General features: G+C 36.3%; 1 protein-coding gene across 1 annotated transcript in view; it reads right to left on the bottom strand.

Annotated features, from left to right (window-relative positions):
- Positions 1-2,273: 2,273 nt before the first annotated feature.
- The window catches only part of LOC122797239 (growth hormone-releasing hormone receptor-like), a 549,995-nt gene continuing 532,817 nt past the window's right edge, over positions 2,274-19,451 (bottom strand). Inside the window, exons 10-11 of the mRNA XM_044066087.1 lie at positions 6,879-7,008; positions 2,274-2,615 (exon numbers count right to left, since the gene is read on the bottom strand). Of these exons, the coding sequence (XP_043922022.1) occupies positions 2,274-2,615; positions 6,879-7,008 (472 nt within the window). The remainder of the gene's footprint in view (positions 2,616-6,878; positions 7,009-19,451) is intronic.

The raw sequence follows: 19,451 nt of genomic DNA on the forward strand, positions 1-19,451 counted from the left end.
CCCGGTTAGGGGTCGCCACAGCGGAACTCCGGTCTGCTAATGATTGGCGGTAGATTTTTACGTGCTGAGTTGCCAGCTCTGATACACAACCTTCAACAAAGGTATGCCCATTCACGCATGTCTCCACACAGAAGACGCTTTAGCTGAGAATCGAACAGGACAACATCTTACTGTGAGGCGACAACGCTACCGCAGCACCACCACCGCAGTGCCCACACAATTAAGTAGTGCAGTTAAACTACTTGCATGCTGGTGTAATTTTGGCTAATTACCAGCATCTTTGCCACTTTACTGAAAGTTGAACCCCCCTTATCAAAGATTAGAAAGCACTAAAGGGTGAGGAGAGTAATCAGTAATTTAATATCTACTGTATTCACTATTTATTTGGTTACTACTTAATCAATTCAATTGAACATGTCTAGGCAGTGTGAGCAGAGGAAAATACCAACACTGCACAATACAGGGTTTACTAATCGTTTACTAATTGTCTCTAATTGAAAGCATGTGAGTGATACGTAAAGATTTATAACATGTAATTTTCTGTCTAATAAAGCAATGTGCACATTATATTCAAATAAGCAGGAGTTATAAGTACAAGGTAATAAGTCCTTTTGTGGCTTCTGAAATTAGATGATTTCTGTTACCAGGTTAATGAAGTATTCAGTATAATATGTCTAAAACCTGTCTTAATTTTACTTATTATGTGCACAGAAGTATGTCACAACTGCAGCTGATGTGTGCATCTCACACATATTTTCCTCTTTACACTTGCAACGCTGTAACAGATGTTTACAAGACTATCAGACATGCCATTTTACTGGATCACCATAGCATAGTGTATCTTATAGCCTAGGTAGGAATAAATCAAAAGTAAGAAAGGTTTGTGTTTACTTCAAGTGTAACAATGTAGTCTGTAATGCTTCTATTACTTTTTAAATTGGATGTTATTCAATGTTACTGTAAATTCTTCTTTTTTGTGTTACCTGCATGAAAAACAGCTACTCTGTCACTGATTTCACACCTATTATTTTTACTTATTTAAAAGAAGTCAGGGTTTGTAGATTTTAATAATCCAAAGACCATGTTAAATGAGCTTAAAATATACTGCTTGTGCAAGTGATATCACACTACAAGCACTACCTTAACAACAGACAAGCAGGGGATTCCTTCACCGACTATTTCCACCTTAAATCCTTCATAGCAGACAAGGGAAGCTCTAACTAGTACATGAGAATGCTTGAAATAACCTTTTTATTAATAGTATATTTAGTTCACCTCATTGTTACATAATAGGAATTGAAAATTTTTAATCATAGTTTCTGTGGCTTACTGACTTCACTACTCTTCAAATTCCCATTTTAAAAGTAACATAGATATCCATATTTTTAAATGTGGAAAAAACAGAGTCACTATGAACAGAGTTCCGTTACTGGGTTCTGACAATGCTGTTATTTCAGATCCCAAAAACCTGAAGGATTCCACAAATGACACAACAGTATTAAATATAAAGAGGGGGGGATAATATATTGTAGTACCATTCCTAAAGTCCACTGTCATTTCCACAGTTTGAAGTGTGTTCAGCTCCAGATTATTCTGATTACACCAAAGGGTCAGCTGCTCAACCTCCCGTCTGTATGCAGACTCCTCACCATTCCTGATGAGCCCGATGATAGTTGTATCATCTGCATATTTAATAGGTTTGACAGACGGGTCCTTAGAGGTGCAGTCATTAGTGTAGAGGGAGAATAGCAGTTGGGAGAGAACACATCGTTGGGAGCATCTGTATTGATCATGTGATAAATATGTGCCTCTTCTCACATCTATAGACCATGATTTAATTTGCTGACAATGTTTATGTTCACAGACATCTGCACACTATAAATCATAGGATTAGGTTGCTCAGCTATACAAAAAGGTCTCAGTTAGCTAGTTTTATTTCAGTTAGCATAGTCAGTTTATTAGTTCTCATTGAGTCGCTCTGTAAAAATTCATTCTGTAAAAATATTTATGCAAACTAGCTGGCAATGCCATTTTGAGTTTATCATCTGGTAAAAATGCAGCATTTGGCTTTTGCTTTTTACTTCTGCTTCTAGCCATAAATGCAAAATATACTTCAAAGTAGACAGTTGGGGTCTTATAGTCTTACTTGGATTAAATGTGCTATGAAACTGCATTGTCTAAATCTTGGAAGACACAGCAGCTCTATCTAGCAGTTCTTTTTTTAGTTTTTGATAGTCCATCTAACCAGAACCTTCCATGTCCTTGTATTGCTTTCAGTACTTCTGCTGTAAATTGTGAAGACAGAAGTTTAACCCACCAACTATACAGGGTGACATATCTTTCAAAAAGGCAGCAAGGTATGTTACAGTATCATAATCTTTCATTAGTTTTTTCAGTGGTGGGATAGTCCTTTGAGTGGTCATTTCAGTGGCCATCATGGCCAACTGTTCCTGTAGACCAATTACATGACTGTTTTTAGCCTCACTCCTCTCCTTAAAAGCCATAGTCCCATCTTGAACAGCAACTATATTTTCATCCAGATTTGTAATATTATGCCCCAGAGTTTCTATGAGTTTTTCCATTTTTGGCAAACTATAACTTCTTCCACACGCAGGCTACAATGCAGGGATGGAAAATAGTTTAATTTGCTTTCAAACAGGGACTGCTTTCTCTGCCTGCATAGTATGGGCATAGCATGTTGGTGACTATTTATTTTAAATGCAATTTATTTACAGTGGAATGCAAAATTAAAGTTTGCTTCTTGAAACAAATTTAAAATGATAAGCACACTTTTGTATACTGCAGTTTGCAAATAACTGTCTGTTCAAAATTGAGAACTTACAAACTTGTACTTCTATTTAAGCCAAAGTCTCTTAAAATGAACAGGGCAGTTGTTTTTTAGCATGTCAAGCCAAACTGTTGTATATTCATCTACATGTAGTTTTCTTGTTACTCCATGAGTTCATCTGCAGCACTTTCACCTTGTGTATTCCACATCTTTCCAAAATCCACTAGTCATGGTCTGTCTTCTGTCTAGGCCCAATATCTCTCTTCTATGACATCTGCCATTGTGAGCTTCCAGACATTCTTTTAATTAGCAGCATTTCCTCACGTGATTCATATTTCCTACACCACTCGCATGAAGCAATTCCATATTACACTATACATACTGCTGGAAAGTTGTTACCATGGTATATGGTATCTGTATCTATATCTAAAGCATTTTGGACATCAAAATATGAATACTGTCTGCCTAAAAGAGACGCCAAAGTCTCCATGAATGCTATGTAATTTATAGCTGTATCTGATTTAAAAAACATTTATTGTCTAGTTTAAAAAATAATAAATCTTTCCTCCCCATGCTGGATTGTCAAAACTGGCCTCATAAACGTTCATAAATACAAAATCTCATTATAATCTACTGAACACTATCCTTTTCATGTGTCCCAAATGTGGCCCGGCAACAAACTTACTTTTTCATGAAAGACATTATTATGCTTAAATTGATACAACTGGCTTTTCTTTAGCACAGCAGTTGGTGAGTTTCTCGTCCTTCCTATGGTGTGTTAAATTCTGCTGCTTCAGCAGACTTCAGTCTGGTCTGGGTGAATAAAAATATGATCTGCATAAATTCTGACATTTTTTTTAAATATTATTCCTCTTCCTTGAATATGTCATTCCTCTAAAATTCAAGACACACAAGTAATGTTCTGCTGTGCAGATACTTCAGACCCACTTTTAGAATCAATTCTCACACAAAGACTGATTTAAACGTAGCAGTCTCAACAGATATATTGCTTTGATCAACCTTTTGGCCACTGTGGAACCTGTAAGTGACAGTGCTTAAAAGTATGTAAAATATCCTTGGAAGCATCATCATCATCATCATCATCAATCCCCTTTTTCCTTTTTTGTACATGGGGTCAGGCTGTCTTGTCAGTTGTCCCCGTCTGTCTCTCTATTCAGTGCTATCCTCCCGCCTTCTTTGACACTCATGCCCGACTGTTGCAGATCTTATCCCACACAATCTCACCACTTGTTTGTTGGATGCTCTAGTTTCCTCTTGCATTCTTCCTGTCTGTCCCAAATCTTCTTCACCAGATTGTCTTCTGCTTTTCTGCACATGTGCCTGAATCACTGTAATCTGTTCTCTTTGACCTTTTCTGCAATTGGAGCTACTTTGGCTTCTGCTGTTATGTCCTGATTTCTGTCTGTTCTACAGTGTGCATTCTACTACCCATTTCAGGCACTTCATCTCCATCACCTTTATCTTACTCACCTCTCTGCCTTTATTGTCCAGGTTTCTGTACCAGCCAGTAGAACTGGTCACACCACTGTTTGTACACTTTACTCTTCAGCTTCTTTGGCATTCTTCTGTCATACGCTACCTCGAGACTTTGTGCTAGTTAAATGCAGCCCCTGTGATTCGTGTTTTGGAAGGATATCTGCCATAATTTCCTAACAAATTACAAAGTTGTACTAATTTCCAAAAAATTGATAGCAATGAATCTGGAAAGATATCTGAATATCTGGGAGGTACACAATACAGCATATTGCATAGGTCCACGTATATTTTTGGAACATTTTTTGTGTAAAGATGCCATTAATTGTCTCACCACAACTGTTTTGTGTGGTTACAAAAGACACAAAAGTGCCATTTGTCAGTAATATAGAGTTTAATTTTGGAGGATATTATGTGAGGTCAAGGCAAAACATCTTGTGCCTTGAAATAGTATACAATCTGAAACAGACTTGGGTGAAATGCATTTCATCAAAAAGGTAATATCTATTCTTGTCTATTTGTCTGGCAGGAATAATAACTTTAAAGGTAATGAACACTGGTGTTAAGGAAATATCCCCTTATCTCTGTAGTTTAGTCACCTCAAAGTTAGTATATTTAGACTTGCGGAGTTGTGGGATCTTAGGGAGTCTGCCCCCTGCACAGAATGCTTATTTTGTATTTTTTTTTAATTGACTGTTTTATGTTTTTGAGGTTCTCTTCCCCCAGTACGTGGCTCTCAGTGCTGTTTGACTTAGTTGCCATGTACTTTGTGTGATGCATCTAATTTTAATAGAAAGTGGTCTTTTATTTTTCTCGTAACAAAATGGAGATGGGCAGAGTTCACAGAAATAGTTACAGTTCACTCAGGGCCAATAGCACTAAGGAAACTAAATGTTAGGATTCACTTTCTAAAAGTATTCAGCTAATAATTGTTTACATCCTAAAATCACATCCTATTTCCCAGTCAGTAACACTCTGTACTCTCCACATATGCTATCTTACATGGAGTTCATTTGTTAATATTTAGATAGTTGCAGGTGAAAGAGGTGAGAAGACAGTTGTGTCATTTGCTGGCTCATCACTCAATTAAACAAATGTCTTTCTGGGTTGTTCCACATGTGTGGTTTTCCCACAACAATGTATTCACCAAAGAACTGTAATTTCACAGGTATTGATTCTGAAATTAAAGCACAAAACATTTAGAACTAACACCTGGGAAAAGTCAGAGTCAGACAATGTTAACTATATGATTCATATAGCACATTAAAAAGGCTTACTTAAGTATGGAAGATAATTAAGAATTTCAGAAGAACAGGCAAAAGAATTAGATCATGTTACAGATAATCAAAATATAAAAGAGTAGGTAAACAGACATACACAGCAAAAAAATAAACGCAGAAACAAAGACATAAAACAGGCTAAGAATGTAAAAACAAATCACAGTGACAGTGTGCAGAAATTTCAATGTTAACTAGCAATGGGACACCATATTCATAAGCAGAGTACAAAGGCCCATGATAACCGGTGGTCCTGACCTGTGTCAGCAAGTACAATGCCAAAGCAGAGAAGTGATTCAGTAAAACGAAAATGTGCTCAACATGTTTAGATATGCAGGATAAGTGTGTATTAATGACAACTCTTATCTGCATTAAAGGGGATTGTTCTTAACTTTATGGCCTCTTCTGCCATCTGTATCTGCGTTGCAATTGTTACTTCTTGTCACCAGAGGTGCTCCCTTCCCTACATGAATGCAATTTGCCATATGATATTCTTTCAGAGCATAATAGTATCCACTGTGAAGGGACTGATTTTCTCCTTTTATCTAATAATCTCATCTCACATAGATTTTCTGTTTCTCAGGTAACTGTCCGTATGAAGTCAGTACTTCATGCTGCATCCCTGCTATTTTATTTAAATATGTCCAACTACTAGTAAGCTACACATAGTTCTCAAAGCCAGAGATGCTATAATTATTAACTGTTCCAGATGTTTCCTTAGAAACTGCACATCCACTTAACCTTTAAGAAGTTGACATGTATATTTAACAATCAATGCAATGCCTCAAAGAGATTTAACTACATGAATAGCACAGCCACTATAATTTTTAGAAAAAAAATCTAATCACATTGAATTAGTAATTCAGAACACAGTGTAGTTATACATAACACTACCACAATGAAAACAAGACACCACAATGTTAAATAATAAGATATTCAAGCTCAGGATAAGCTACAGATAGATTTGCAAATACCTCATGTTTCGACTAATGAAAGAAAAGGGTAATGCAATACTGTATTACAGCAAAGATTAACAAAGCACTTGTTTGCATGTTATGTAGTATTTTGTCCTGAAAGAACTTACAAATCTGCTACCCTATACTGATGCTTCTTCTGTTCTTCTTTATCTCAGTTGCTTTTAAATCCATTACATACATCATTTGTTGCTATGTTGTTGGTTCCAAAGGTATATGCTAAGCCACTATAAATCTCAGTGAAGTATTTGCATGCAGGTCTGAGTTTATTTCTTCCATTCCACATGTTTAACATTTTGATTAATCTAGAATCTATGCATACATAAATAGTTTGAACCGCATTACCTGAAATGAACCAAGACAGAGTTCCAAATACAGTCTACCTTCCACGTGGATGTACTCTGGAAGGAAGTTAAAAACAATGTAGTGCGTTCCAAACAGTGGGATTAGAAGTAGAGTTGATTTTGATAAACGCCTGAAGCCAAGGAAACAGAAGAGTGCACTTAAAACAAGTCTTAAAAAGTTTACAATAGAAACATATGCCAGTTAATTTCACATTTTAATCTCTATACATGTTGTGTCTTTTGGCTTTTCCCAGTTATCTAAATAACCTCTGAAGAACTGTGAGTGAATAAAAATGGCAGAGAAACTAAAACATCCTTTATTATCCAGGCAACACTTCTTTCTTGACAACATGCAGACAGGTATAATAGTATTCAAACAAGTTTTTTTTTTTTTTTTTATCTGAAACTGTATTTCTGATGGATGACCATGAACTGGATTTTCAAAGATGAGAAAAACAAACTTTTCAAGATGTCCAGGTCTCAAAGCATCCTAAGTTTGGATCATTGTGACGATGCATATTTTTCTCAGCTTCCATACAAAGGATAGCATTTGTAATTCATTCTCTTATTTGTAAATGACTTTAAAATTTAGAAAGCTGGTGTACAATTACATCATGTGACACCAGTACAAAATACATCCCTGGGACATAGTGCATACATACACACACACACACACACACACACACACACACACACACACACACTCACGCACACACATGCATGTGCACATGCTCGCACTTTCACATGCGCACGCACACACACACACACACACACACACACACACACACACACACACACACACACACACACACACAGATATTGACACCCACTCACAAACACACAGACATGTGAGCACACATGCACACACACATACACACGTTTGTGCACTGGCAAACACACACACACACACACACACACACACACACACACACACACACACACACACACACACACGCATGCATGCACGCACACATACACACACACACGTACACACCTACATCCCAAATAATTACACTGTGAAGAGAATTTATTGACTTATACCCCAAAGTGGTACTTCAAGCTAGGTAGGTAGAGCAGATATTATTTGAAGGCTGCCCATCAGAGGAATGAGATGTCTAAGTGATAGCCCCGTAGTTTCAGAGAATAAGCTGCTGTGGTAAAAGTAACATAACAAATGACAAAGGTCAGTGTAATACCATTAAATGTTTATTCCACCCATGAATGTGAGAGCTACACACCTTTGTTATTTATATACGCTTAAACCTAGATGTTTCTTGGGGTTGGGGCATTACTGTGAGGTGCTGTGTCTTCAGACTTTCTACACATGTTCCCTTGTTTTATGGATGCAGTCTTGCTGAACCATAAATTGAAATTATGGTCTTTATAATTTCAAAAGGAATCCATTTGACAAGTAAAAAACAAGCTTACATTGGAATGTGTTTTGTAGCCAGGGCCACTGTGCAGATGTTAGTATCTTACATACCGCAATACTTTGAAAGATTGTCAGTATTTGTTTTAACATTAAATCACACTAACACAATTCTGTGGTAACATTTCAAAAACTTAGTTCCTATGCAGCAGGAATAGCATGTATCAAAATGTAGTAAATGTCAATCTTTGGCTTGTGATCTATGTTTTTCTTTCTTTTAACATTATTTATCACTTTATTCAGCCAACAGATATAATCCATAGAACCAAAACCAGGAATTATATTACAACAAAAGTAACAAATACAGAAGCTATATATATATATATATATATATATATATATATATATATATATATATATATATATATATATATATATATATCCGTACAGATGCTCGACTGCATCTTTCACCGAATCCCAATTTGGTGAGCATACTGCATACTTGACTGAAAGTGCTGTTCACCGAAGCAGCACTTTCGCGTAAGTATGCTTGTTGTTACAGTCGTACTACGGTGCAGTAAGGGACAATTCCCTTTTCCCCACTGTAGTGCGACCTCGGAGTGAGAATATTAAAGTAGGGGGGGTGTGCATGGGGCTTGCCCCCCTGCATTCAAGTAGATTTTGTGTGTGTTTTTTTTTAACATACTTTAACGAAAGAGCTTTTTCAATGAAAGGACTTTCGTTAAAGTGTGTTTGGTGGTAATGGATTCGGGCTTTTGAACTTTCGTTCAAAAGTCCTAGATCCATATATATATATATTATATATATATATATATATATATATATATATAAATATATATATATATATATATATATATATATATATATATATATATATATATATATATAGGTCTATTTTCAAATGTCAAAGCCCCAGAATCCCAAAGTTCAAAATCTCGAGACTGGTATGTCGAAAGTTCATTTTACTGAAAGTGCATAACATTGTATGTTAGAATCCTGAAATGCTGCTAATTTCCATACAGTATCACTTTAAGGTGTTGTAGTCTTTGGAAAAAAGTATGTTAGCCGTGAAGTTGCTGTGGAGTTTTATAAAGTTTGAAAAGGAAATACTGCTTTTTAATGTTAGATTGGATTGTGTAAAGGAAAATGTAGGTTTATTTTAACTGAAAGCTTAAAAGAATTGTTATGGGCATTTTTAGTGACCGGTAAAGTGTTTAACAGCTATGTTGTTGATATGTACAGTATAGGGTCTGTTAAACAATGCACATGTAAAAACAAACACCTTCTCGTCTGGCTTGGCAGCAGCCCCAAACAAAATGATACAAGTCCAAAAGTCAATAACATTTAATATCCAAATAAAGCACACAGGGTAATCAGTCAAGCCCTTTAATTCAGGAACCCTGGACTTTTTCAGAACTGATTATGCAATCCTAACACAGTGTTTAAATACCCTGAAAATCCAATCAATTTACATTTTTTACATACATGTGAATTAATTTAGATATTTAAGTAGTTCCTTGTTAAGTAAAAATCCTCTGTAAAAATACTTTTAAATTTGGACTCAATTACTGACACAAGAAAAACACATAAATACATGAATGCATAATAATAAATAGTGTGTTTACAACAAAAATGCATAATTCTAATGCTTTGTACTTTAGAATAGGCATAATTGAAGTATACTCATTAATCGCTGGGGTTTGGCTTGCGTTGTATCTTAATTGGCAACAAAGTTCTGCTCTTTTTAATTTGTTGTCCCAATTTATACTACAACTGTTATGTGAAGAGGTGAATATAAAACAATCACAAATTCCATTGATATATTCACTAAATTCTTCCCCCACATCCTCTCTTCTCCACAGAATAAAGATGTTGTCCATAAATCTTAAATAAATAGACCAGTTGTGGCAATATTTACTACTGAACACAGTTGTAGTATAAATTATTTGGACGTCACAATAAATAAAGAAAAAGCTAATAAATGCTTGTCTTCTAAAATATATAGGAAGCCCATATTTTCAAATGATTATCTTGAATATAACAGTAGCCATCCTCATTATATGAAAAAAGTATTGTTAAGGGTTAATTTAGCACGGATGTGTTCTTCCCAATTAGCATGTATAAAAGAGATGAAAGTGGTGAAGGAATTTTTTTTGAAAAGGGGATATCCAAAGCAACTTATTGGTGGGATGTATAAATTAGTAATAGAAAACTGGGGAGCCAGGTACAAACCACTGCTGGAGAATAGTATTGAAATAAATGAGAAAGTAGCCACAGCAGAAGCGTACAAAAAATGTACTGTATTTACTTGTGGGGGTTTAAGCAAACATGTGAAGGATATAATGAATAAAAATTGGATTCTTTTTAAGACAAATAGTGACCTACAATTAGTTATGGGTAACAACCCTAGATTCCTATATCGAACTAACACTAATTTAAAATTTATTTTTGAACACCCCAAGATGCCAACAAGTATTGGTGTAAGAGTTACAACAAGTTGTGGAAGTTGGAATTATTGTAAATATATTTTGAAAGACTCTGTGTTAAGTTTTGGCAAATTATGCACACAGGTGAGGACAGTTGTTGTGGAACAAGGGGCATAGTCTATATAGCTGTATGTCAAGAGTGCAATAATTTTTATATAGGGAAAACAGAGAGATCTTTCCACAAAAGAATTTACAAACACATACACGCTATCAGACAAAAGAGCATTAACAATGCCCTGTCTACATTTGGAAAGAAGTAATTGTTGTAGAGGTTTCCGTTTTGGAATTTTAGAGGTAGATGTGGGATGTTTGAGGGGAGGGGATTGGGGCAACATATTGGAAAGAGCAGAACTTTGTTGGCAATTAAGATACAATGCCATCCAACAACCAGAGATTAATGAGTATACTTCAATTACACCTATTCTAAAGTACAAAGCATTAGAATTATAGATATTTGTTTTAAACACACTATTTATTATGTATTCATGTTTTTATGTTTTTCTTCAGTAATTGAGTCCAAATTTAAAAGTATTTTTACAGAGCATTTTTACTTTAGAAGGAACTACGTAAATATTTAAATATTTAAATGAATTAAAATGTATGTAAAAACATTTAAATTGATTGGATTTTCAGGGTGTTTAAACACTGTGTTAGGATTCGATAATCAGTTCTGAAGAAGTCCAAGGTCCCTGGATGAAAGCGCTTGACTGATTACCTTATGTGCCTTATTTGGATTATTAAACGTTATTGACTTTTGGACTTGTGTCATTTTGTTTGGGGCTGCTGCCAAGCCGGGCGAGAAGGTGTTTGTTTGTATTGGTTGATTTTGGCCTTCTTTAACACCATTCTAGCTTTTCTAAACATTACACATGTACCTGTACAGCTAGTACTGGCATATTTACCCTTTTGTTGTTATAGTGTGATCTCAGAGTTGATATATTTTAATAGCAGGGGGAGTGGGAGGTGCAAGAGGGCTTGCCCCTGCTTAAATGTAGAGTGGATATGTCTTTCTGCTGTTTCTTGGTGTAGTTTGTATTAGTGGACGGCAGGGAGGTAGGGATTGGTTTGTGTTTTTCAACACTTTGGGTGTCAATGTCTTGCAGTTTCAGTTAATTGAGTGTTCAACATTCTGGTCTTGAGATTTTGTAGTTCAGGATTCTGGGAATTCGAAATTTGAAAGTAGATCCACACACACACACACACACACACACACACACACACACACACACACACACACATATATATATATATATATATATATATATATATATATATATATATATATATATATATACAATAAGTACTTACAATAAGTACTAACAAATATAAGACAGTCAGTGAGTTTATAATCTTTAAATATTATTGTGCTGAATTCATAGCTGCAGCTAGCCCTAACCATGCTGTGAGTTATCTTACCAGTGACTGGGAACGCATTCCTTGTATCCCTTTTGTCAAGCAATGAAACATCCTTCCCATGAAAAAAAAGAGTACAGCCATTTGTGCCAAGAGACCTGAAAAGGCTCTGCATGAATAAGGGCGAACTTTCCCCCTTTTCCCCAGTGTAGTGTAATCTCAGAGTTGGTATATTTAGTTGGAGGGGGTGAAGCCCCCCACTTGGGTGGGTTTAGTTTCTTTCTATTGAGGTTTTTTTCCCTGGTGGCCAAGTGGTTTGTTTCCCAGGGAAAAAAGTTCAGTGGTCCGTGCTTTTAGTGGAATGCTGTCTCACTAAAATGGAGTCGGCCAGCTACACACACACACATACATATATATATATATATATATATATATATATATATATATATATATATATATATATATATATATATATATATATATATATATATAGATATAGATATATATATCGATAGATATAGATATAGATATAGATATATAGATATATACATATGAATACACACACTTACATACATAGATCCATAGGTTGGTAATAGGCTACCATATCTCATGTGCTACATTAAACATAGCCAAGTTTCCTGTTTGGTGCTTGGAATTAACTATCCCATTCAGCGCATAGATTAACCTTGCCCGTATGTGGGCTATAGTATACTGATAATAACTAGGGTCATAGATAGATGATAGATATTTGGAAAGGCCCTAAGCATGCATTAAAACAATTAGTAGTTTTTTTGTCCATTATTAGTACACAGCGTGCACTGGGGTGAATTTCCTCTTACTCATTCAAAAATCCAAGTTATGCATAAATTTGGGCAAGTATGAACTTTATTTTATGTGAATGAGGATTCTGTTCCAGAACAATTGAGTCCTGTGTGAGATATACCTGTGTCTCTGATCTGTTCGGTTGATGTTGCAGACAGACCTCTCAATCATAGCGAAGTCCTCAGTATTTACTAATTTTGAGGGCAAAATAATGGGGTGCCACGAATTCCAGAGTGACCCTTTTAATTCAAAACTTTTTTTTTATTATTTTTTTTTTCTGTTACTCGTTTACCATTTTAAATTTATGGCTGACATCACCACACATCACCAGCTTACAGGGGCGTGTGTGATGACATCAGCTACTGCTTGTTGGACTCGGCCAGAATTTATTTTGACCTATTTGGAGGGAAACAGCAATAGCAGAGATATGTTTTGTAGAGTACACCCACATGTCCCAGCCAGCCTCCAGGTAAGAAAAAAAAGAACTAATGGGTTGGGCCAGTATGCTGCTTAGTGGCATAGCTTTTTATCCTTCCTGCCAGTTGTGGTATTTTATTATATCCGCTGTTGCTCCTGTGAAAGTAAGTCCAGGGCCAAAAGAACCGTTATCTGCTGTGTCCATTTAGCTCAGCAAGCTGTGTGTGTTATCTGCTGCTGTCCATTCAAGTCATCTGTGCTGTAAGTTCTCTCTGCTGCTATCGATAAGCAAACATTTTATTTTACAATTTAAGCAACCTCAAGAACTTATGTCTGCTAAGTCCGGGGCGGGGCTGAAAAAACTGTGTGTAAGCAAGATCAAGAATCTGCTGTAAAAGTAAGTCTAGGCCGTCTGGGCTGAAAGAACTGTGTATAAATAAATCTGCTGCTGTCTATTTATTTTACAATGCATCTGCTGCCCATTTAAGTAAATCTGCTGCAGTGTCCGTTTATTTTATTTTACAATGCATCTGCTGCCCGTTTAAGTAAATCTGGTGCTGTCTGTTTAAATAAATTTGCTACTGTCTGTTTATTTTATTTTACAATGCATCTGCTGCCTGCTTAAGTAAATCTACTGCTGTCCATTTATTTTACAAGTAAATCTGCAGCTGTCTCTTTATTTTACATCTGCTGCAAGTAAATCTGCTGATGCCCATTTAAGTAAATCTATTTTATTTTACAATGCATCTGAAGTCTGTTTATTTTACAAGTAAATCTGCTGCTGTCTGTTTATTTTACAATGCATCTGTTGCCCGTTTAAGTAAATCTGCTGCTGTCCAACCTAGCAAATTAGGGGTGGTGTGATTTTTCTTAAGCCATCTGTGTTGTACTCAAGAACTTATTTCTGTTAAGTCCGGGGCCAAGCTCATGTGTAAGCAAGCTCAAGAATCTGCTGCAGAAAAAACTGTGTGGGAGTAAATCTGCTGCTGCTGTCCATTTAAGTAAACCTGCTGCATGTTTATTTTATAATGCATTTGCTGCCATCCTGTTTAATTAGGTGTGTGTTGTGATTTTCACGCAAGCATTTTCTTATAGCAAATACTGTTTAATTAGGGTGTGTGTGTGAAAATGTACCATTTAACTGCAACTGGTGGGTAGTGTTACTCAGGCTCAAACCCTGTACCTTGGGTACAAGGAGCAAGATCCTGAATTCCCTACCCACACCATCACTTGTGTTCAATGTTTAGCTCTTTCATTTGTTCATCTTAAAATTTGTGGTTTTCCAGCAAATTAGTGAGAATTAATTCACTAAATAATGATAGCCATTTAAGTTTCAGTCTTCCTATCTTTCAGGAAGCTCATGGTAACACAAAACATTTTATTCTGCAACTTTTCTAACATTATACAAGCAATGTTTAAAATGTGTCCCTGGTTTTGGGCCTGTGCCCCCCCCCCCAATAAATTTTGGCTTTTTTCAGGTTTCTTTTGCTGTATAGTTTTTCAGGGGGAGAGAAGTTTACTGCTGCTTATACCATGTTTGTTTGTGTTAGTAGCACAGCAGGTAGAATGCTTGTTTTTGATGCAGAAGGATGTGAGTTCCACTCCCACAGTATGAAGATGGATTGCTCAGACTGTAATGTGTTGTACTTTTAAAGGGAGTAAATGCTGCAGTCCTGATAATGTCCTCTTTGGCAGATATATCTAGTAACTATGAACCTATCAGTTTGCCATCTATTCGCTATTGCAGTATTACTAGCTTATCATTTTTTAATGTAACAGACAATTTATTTCTCAGGGCAACAGGTACTTTACTTGTAGATGAAACAATGAAATACAAAGTTATTTGCTAGCAGCAACCTCTTCATTAGTTACAAATCTCTTTAATGTGGAATTACTTAGATGACTTTTTCTACTGCAGAGATTGTGCATATTTACTGATACTGGTGGATTGTAGAAGTTTGAGTATACTTTTATGATGGAAATGTTCTGAATTGGACAGTTTTGTCATTATTGGTTCATGCATTTTGTGTCATTGCTTACTGGAAAAATGTTCAAAACAATTTTAAAATGTGCTTTAACAGATGTGCTGTATTATACAAGGAATATAATGTAATATAATCAGGAAGGTGTTATGTTTTGCGTGCAAGGGGCCTATGATTTGAAAACAGCCCAGTGGTAATCTTTATCTGCCACTTGCCAGATGCATTTTCTTTGAATGTGGGTTTCAATGCTATTTCAATGAATGTGGATTTACTTTCAAGGGCAGCGAAGTTTAAATGCTAAGCCTATTTTCATTGTGAGACTGTATTGCTTTGTTTAGCAGATGTTTATTGGTGTTTGTGCTATAAAATGTAAAATAAAAGTTTTAAATAAATCCAAATTATTGTAGAAGTAAAGCAGTATGCACATTACAGTGTTTATGGTAAATGGGACAAAATAGCCAAGTAATGCGACATTGGAATGGCTGCTTGGGGGGGGGAGGGCTGTGAATGGAGAAGGCCCATTCGACCATGATTTTGTGAGGGGGAAAGGGTGGCAAACTCAAAGACAGCCCCAAGCAGCACAAACTCTAGCTATGCCACTGATCAGTAGGCCATGGAGAATGACTTTTGGAGATCCTGGCAAACTATAATATTCTTTTGCTAAGATTAGAATATTGCCTACCATTAAATGCCCTACGTTTACCACAAAACCCACATACTGCAAGTCACCAAAAACAAAATCCTAAGGTTCATCTTTTCCCTTCCCAGTGAACATCATTGCTACACATTTTAAAAAAATGGCTACAGGGTCTGGGACCATATTTTGGTTCTCTGTTCTTCAGTTTACATTTGAATGTTGGCATCCCACGATTCCATTGGGGCGAATGGGGTTACATAATTATGTATGCAAATGTTATGTTAATCATCATACAGTTTTGTACCTATTTTTCATGGGCCTTTGTCCAGATTTTTGATGTTACCAGGTTGAGAGGTATGGTTGCAGAAAAGGTTGATATTCCTGGGCTACGCATTTTTAATGCTGTTTGACTTGCTGATATGAAGTAGGTCCATTAGTACTGATTCATTGGATGCCTTGTATGCCAGACACAACCAGTCTGTAGCAGACCTAGTAAAGCAACAAGGCTTGGAGGCAGCCAATGTTAGGCAAATTGTCTAAGTCTAGTATCCTTTTTTGTAAGGTATCTGTATGAGCATTTCAGCTGTTGCATGTGTCTGTACAGAAACACATCAAATGGGACATATTACTCAATAATAGGTTTTATTAGGGCCACGTAAAGGGGGACAATGACATCTTTGGACCTAGAAGCAGCCCTTTTGTTTATGAGCTGAGCAATATAGAATGACTTCCTCACTACAGCAGACAAATGTTGGTCAAAAGATAGGTCACTGTCTGTATAAGTTCCCAAATACTGTACAACTGGGTCTACTCTTAGGCGTGTATTATCAGTATGGTAGTTTCCTAGGTTGACGACTTTCAAAGGATAAAATAATGCATTTTTGTGGCATTTCACTTTAAACTGTAATTCTGGCACCAGTTGTTTGGGACAAACTTTTGTGCAGGATGGCAAAGTCTTTTGGGGACTCAATAACTGCACCTTACTTCCTGTCACCTACAAACTTGGTCAGCCAGAGCTCTAATGTATTGGCTTTAACTTCAGAGAAGTAGCTACCAAAATGGACAATTGTCAGCACTGAGCCACTGGTGACTGGTCTTTTAGTGGAGGTAGGTTCCTTAATTTTGATCTCCTATATTCTATTGGTGAGGCAGTTGTTGATCTATTGGGTGATGTAACAGTTTATTCCTATTTCGTTAAACATTTTTGCTATGCTTGAATGGGGGATAGTGTCAAAGGCCTTGGCCAGGTTGAGGTAGGTGATACATACCACTTCACTTTCATTTTGGCTTTTTCAGAAAAGTCCACCAGGTTGAGTAAGCATGACCTGCCTTTTATGAATCCAAACTCTGAAATGGGTCCATTGTTTAGAGTTTCCCTATATCCCTATTGATTAATTGCATGATGAGTCTTTCATGGTTTTACATATGTGACTGGTCAAACCAATAGGCCTATAACTGCCTGGGTCTGTTGAAGGTCCTCCCTTGCACCTAGGGATATTGTCACTACCCTTTGATGCAGTATTTCCTGCCTTAGCAACTGCCTTTAGGACTTGGTCTTGTGTGACACCCAGGGGTGAGATTGTTTTTTAGAATTCTGTATGGGATTGATGGAAGAGAGCAACAGAAGTAAAGTTTGAACTGAATGTATTAGCCAGTAGGTTAGTAATATCTTTATCTTCAGTGAATATAACATCATTCTCAACCAGCTCAGTGCATTGATGTGTGGTGCTCCTGACATTATGAACATAAGTAAAAAAAGGTCTTGTGATTATCTTTAGCTCGGGTGGCTGTTTTCACTTCAAATTTTTGAGTATGGTGGGTGTAGAATAGTCTGTGTTTTGTACCTTTAAGAAGCATTTCAAGGACAGCATGTGCATATAAATAGCAAGCATGTGCTAGTTTCAGTGCCATTTTGAGAGTGCAACCAGAGAGTGAGCATGTATGAGTGTGATAGCTAGTTTGTTTATAAGTTTCTAAGTTAAAGTTTCTAAGCCTCAATCCTGATGTGTCTGTGCATAATAAAGCTGATTGAACAAAACCCATGAATGTTTATATGTTTTATCCTGACCAGAAGAGCGACATGGTGTCAGAACTGGGATTCCATAGATTGCTCTTCAGAGCTATGAGGTGCAGAGTTAACAGTGAAGGTAAACTAAGTGCACCGAATGCAAAAAAGGGCCAGAAATGAACCAAAGGTAATGAAAACTTGCATGAGCAATTTATTTATTAACATAAAAGATAAAATGGAGCATTACAAGGGCATAGAATGAATTATTAAGCAAGCAAAAGACACAAAAAGTTTATTAATTAAACAAAACTTTGAATTTAAGATATTTGATAAATTTATTATCAGAAAAGCACATAAGGGGTTTGGAATTACTTCAGAATTACAAAACAAGCATGTTTATAGTAAAACGAGCACAAGAAAAGTATAAAGGGCATGGAAAATGATTAAATGAGCAAAACAAACATAATAAAGGCCAAAAAGGGCACATTACGCATAAATAAAGCAAGGCAACTGCATGTTTTTTGGCAAAGTACTGTGTTTTGGCATAAACTACTGTTTTGCATTGATTGAAGCTATTCAGGGCATAACTAGAGTTATATGAAGTATCTCAAAGTGTGTAAAAGTGCTTACAGTGTATGCTTATTACTGTGCATTTATTCCAAAGAGTTTATCTGTGTGCAAAGTGCAACTATTCCGTAAAGTGCAGTCAGAATACAGCCATTTCAAGTTTCTTGTGCTGAGTGTGTCTGTTTGCAGAATGTCATCATTATAGTGTTTCTTGCACTGTAAAGAGTTATTTAGCAAAGTACAGCCATTTTGGGAAAGTTTCAGTGTGCTGTGTACTGTTTATTCACAAAGTGCAGTTACTTCAAAATGCTTTTTTATTCTGAGCTTCTTCTGCCTGGTTTATTCACACAGTGCAGTTATTTTGAAATGTTTCTTTCACTGATAGGAGGTGATTTCTTACAGTACAGTAATTTCAAGAGTATTCTTGTGCCTGGGAGACTTATTTCGTAAAGTTCAGTTATTCAGAAGGTTGTTGTGCTATTGGGCATAGTTACAAGTACTGGCATAAATTTCTGGCATATGTATATGTGTGTGTTTATGCATACTTGCAAAATCCTTCACTGGTACGTGTTAATATGGCAAACCAGGTCCACTTGTATTTGATCAGAATATTGCAGACAATTGGAGAATATTTGTGCAAGAGTACGATATTGTTAGACAGGCAGCTTATTCTGACAAAGATGCATGCACCAGGGCATTCATTTTAGTAAACCTAGCTGGATCAGTGGCCATTGAAAGAAAGCGTTCATTTGTTTATGCACCAGTAGTATATGAAGGAGGAGGGGAAAAAACATATTATTGTTGTACAGGCTGAATCAAGGGAAGACCCTGAGTGTCTGAAATGCAAATTCAGGGAAATGTGCAACCCCAGACAAATGTTACATTAGAGAGGTATTTATTTTACACAAGAGA

The sequence above is a fragment of the Protopterus annectens genome, chromosome 3.part0 (assembly GCF_019279795.1).
Source record: "Protopterus annectens isolate FY-2018-M chromosome 3.part0, PAN1.0, whole genome shotgun sequence".
Taxonomy (NCBI): Eukaryota; Metazoa; Chordata; order Ceratodontiformes; family Protopteridae; genus Protopterus; species Protopterus annectens.